This window comes from Herpailurus yagouaroundi, unplaced genomic scaffold, assembly GCF_014898765.1.
Source record: "Herpailurus yagouaroundi ecotype Mexico unplaced genomic scaffold, PumYag 217, whole genome shotgun sequence".
NCBI lineage: Eukaryota > Metazoa > Chordata > Mammalia > Carnivora > Felidae > Herpailurus > Herpailurus yagouaroundi.
This window is the reverse complement of record NW_024412448.1, coordinates 5,040,806-5,043,513: the sequence shown is the minus strand read 5'-3', so window position 1 is coordinate 5,043,513 and position 2,708 is coordinate 5,040,806. Positions and strand designations below refer to the sequence as shown.

The 2,708-nt window shown below is 68.8% G+C and overlaps 1 protein-coding gene across 7 annotated transcripts in view; it reads left to right on the top strand.

Moving 5' to 3' along the window:
• AATK (apoptosis associated tyrosine kinase) overlaps positions 1-2,708 on the top strand; it is a 32,806-nt gene that overhangs the window by 24,163 nt on the left and 5,935 nt on the right. For all 7 annotated transcript variants that reach the window (XM_040456633.1, XM_040456629.1, XM_040456628.1 and 4 more), the window contains 3 exons: positions 892-976; positions 1,082-1,203; positions 2,479-2,628. In XM_040456633.1, the coding sequence (XP_040312567.1) occupies positions 892-976; positions 1,082-1,203; positions 2,479-2,628 (357 nt within the window). The remainder of the gene's footprint in view (positions 1-891; positions 977-1,081; positions 1,204-2,478; positions 2,629-2,708) is intronic.

Below are 2,708 nucleotides of genomic sequence, written 5' to 3'. Positions count from 1 at the left end.
GGCCGTCCTCCCCAACAATATCCTGGTGCTCCCGGACTCTTCCCAGGCCGTCCTCCCCAACAATATCCTGGTGCTGAGTGATGACACATACAACTCCAGCATCAGTGATTTTGTTGAAGAGGGCAGCTGCCAGCCTCCTGACCTGCCCGCCGGGCCCGCCGGGCCCGCCCAGCCCCAGGCCCCCGCACACCTGACGGGCGCAGGCCCGTCTGTGGCCCTGGTGGACGTGCGCTGGCCCCATGCTTGCCCCGGTGCCTCGTGCCCCCAGACCCCCTGTGGCCACCCAGCGGGCAGGGCAGAAGCCCGCAGCCCAAGGCCACCCGGTGGGGGTACCGACGGTGCCGCAGGCGGTCACTCCCTGCACCCACCTTGCCCTGGGCCGGAAACGGTGCCCAGCCCTGTGCGAGCAGGGCAGGGGCAGGATCCCCTGGGACACTCGGGACCTCAGTTTCCCGGCCGCTGCCCGCCTCCTGGGGAGCTGAGGGTGAGGGCGTAGTGGGCGGGAAGGAAGCCTGCAGTGGCCCGGGCTGGCTCGTGCCCGGGACGGGTCAGCAGACGTTGAGCCGCTGGGGTCAGGAGAGGGGTCCGGTAACGGCGGGGCAGTGCCTTCACGAGGGCCCTGTGGCCTGCCCTGGCCCTTTCTGGGCCTTGCTTTCCTTGTCTGCATTGTGACATTCGAGGCCCTGTCCACGTGGACGCCCCGGGGAGCCCCGTGCTGGGTGAGGGACCCGGGGCTCGGGGCAGCGGGTGGATGGGCCGCCTCTCAGACGCCCCTTCCCACCGGCTTGCGGCGATGCCCTTGGCCACAAGCGGGCTGGCCCCTCAGCACCCCGAGTGCCCCCAGCCCGGCACCGCCGCTGACCCCCGCTCTCCTGCCCTCCCGCCCTCCAGTGACCTGGCCCTCAGGAACTGCCTGCTCGCGGCCGACCTGACGGTGAAAATCGGCGACTACGGCCTGTCCCACGGCAAATACAGAGTAAGCGGGCGGGGCCGCGTGGGGGGTGGGGGGTGGGGGGTGGGGGGCGGGGGTCAGGGCCGGCCGCCCAGCACCCTGGGGTGACCCTGGGCCCCGCGCCTGCAGGAAGACTACTTTGTGACTGCCGACCAGCTGTGGGTACCGCTGCGCTGGATCGCGCCCGAGCTGGTGGACGAGGTGCACTGTAACCTGCTGGTGGTGGACCAGACCAAGGCCAGCAACGTGTGGTGAGCGGGGGTCCCGGGGGCGCGGCCAGGGCGTGCCCCCCCCCGCACTCAGTGCCCGCCCTTGTTTTGTCCCCCGCCATCACAGCTCACGGCTGCCAGGCCAGGGCCCAGGGCCCGCAGGCTCCAGCGGGTCGAGTCCTCTCCCGCCCCATGCTGGAGGGGGTGAGGGCCAGGAGAGCCACACGTGCGGTGACGTGCTTCTCTGTCCCACTTCGTCACCCTGTAGGAGGTGGGGCTGCTGGGCCACCTGTCGCTTCCCAGTGCCAGTGGCCCATGGCCCCGCCCCACCCCAGGACCCGCTGACACCCACAGGCATCAGGGTTAGAGCGAGTGTGCAGGTTGGAAGGCCCGCTGGGAGCGGCAGCAGGTGCCGAGTGCCCTCCGTGGAGGGGCCGGTGATCTCCCATGACCACCGTGTGGAGGCACCGCCCATCCTCAGCACCTGCACCAAGTGGGGCACAGACTCAGTCCTGCAGCCTCCAGAGGCTCCGCTGCGGGGGTCCCTGTGCCTGACCAGCCCCTCCCCCAACCCCCACTCCCCGGGCCTGCCTGTCCTCCCTCTGCTCCTAGCGAGCCCTCAGAGCCTGGATCCACGGACCCACCCTCCCTCCTGAGCACCCCTGAGTCGCTTAACTGCAGCCCATCAGCCACTCCGTTCCGTCACCAATCTCCCCAACCTGCCTACCCTGCTGCACGCTGACTGGGGTCTCTTAGATGGTTCTGGGCCGGTCCCCCTGACTTCTCTGTTGCCAGATTTGTCCTGTTCCTCACGTCCCCAGTCTCCCGGGACGGCCTGGGGCCCCAAAGAGCTGGGGGAAGTATACCAGAAGGAACCCAGTCGCCTTCTCGCAGCCCCGCCTGTTCCCCGGGCCCACTCCTGCCGGGCTGGGGCGCACCTAGACTCGCCCCTCCCTCGTTCTAGCCCCCAGTGGTACCCGAGGGCTGGGAGCTTCTCCAGGCCCCCACCCCCACCCCCGGAACAGTGTCTGGCCTTCACCGCAGCGAGGGAACGAGCACACAAAGGAATAGACCTGGGTTTGTGGAAAAGCCAGTGTGGTTTTTATTTGCCCAGGTGCCCTGGACACAGGCTTGGGCCTGGCCGGGTGGCACATCCTGCCAGTTTACTGAAGGAAAGTGCTGTCCTTTGGGAGGGGCGTCCCTAGGACACTGGTGTGGTGACAGGAGCTGCCCTGTGGTGCCCACGGCTCTGAGATCCCACGCAGCCATGCCGTGGCCAGCCACGCCGGCCCCCTCTGATGGCCCTTGCCTCTGTAGGTCCCTGGGCGTGACCATCTGGGAGCTCTTTGAGCTGGGCGCACAGCCCTACCCCCACCACTCCGACCGGCAGGTGCTGGCCTACGCAGTCCGGGAGCAGCAGCTGAAGCTCCCCAAGCCCCAGCTGCAGCTGACGCTGTCTGACCGCTGGTGAGGACCCTGTGACGCCAGGCTCGGCAGAGTGTCCCCAGTAGGAAGGTCAAGACCAGGGAGGGTGCTCTGAGTGTGAG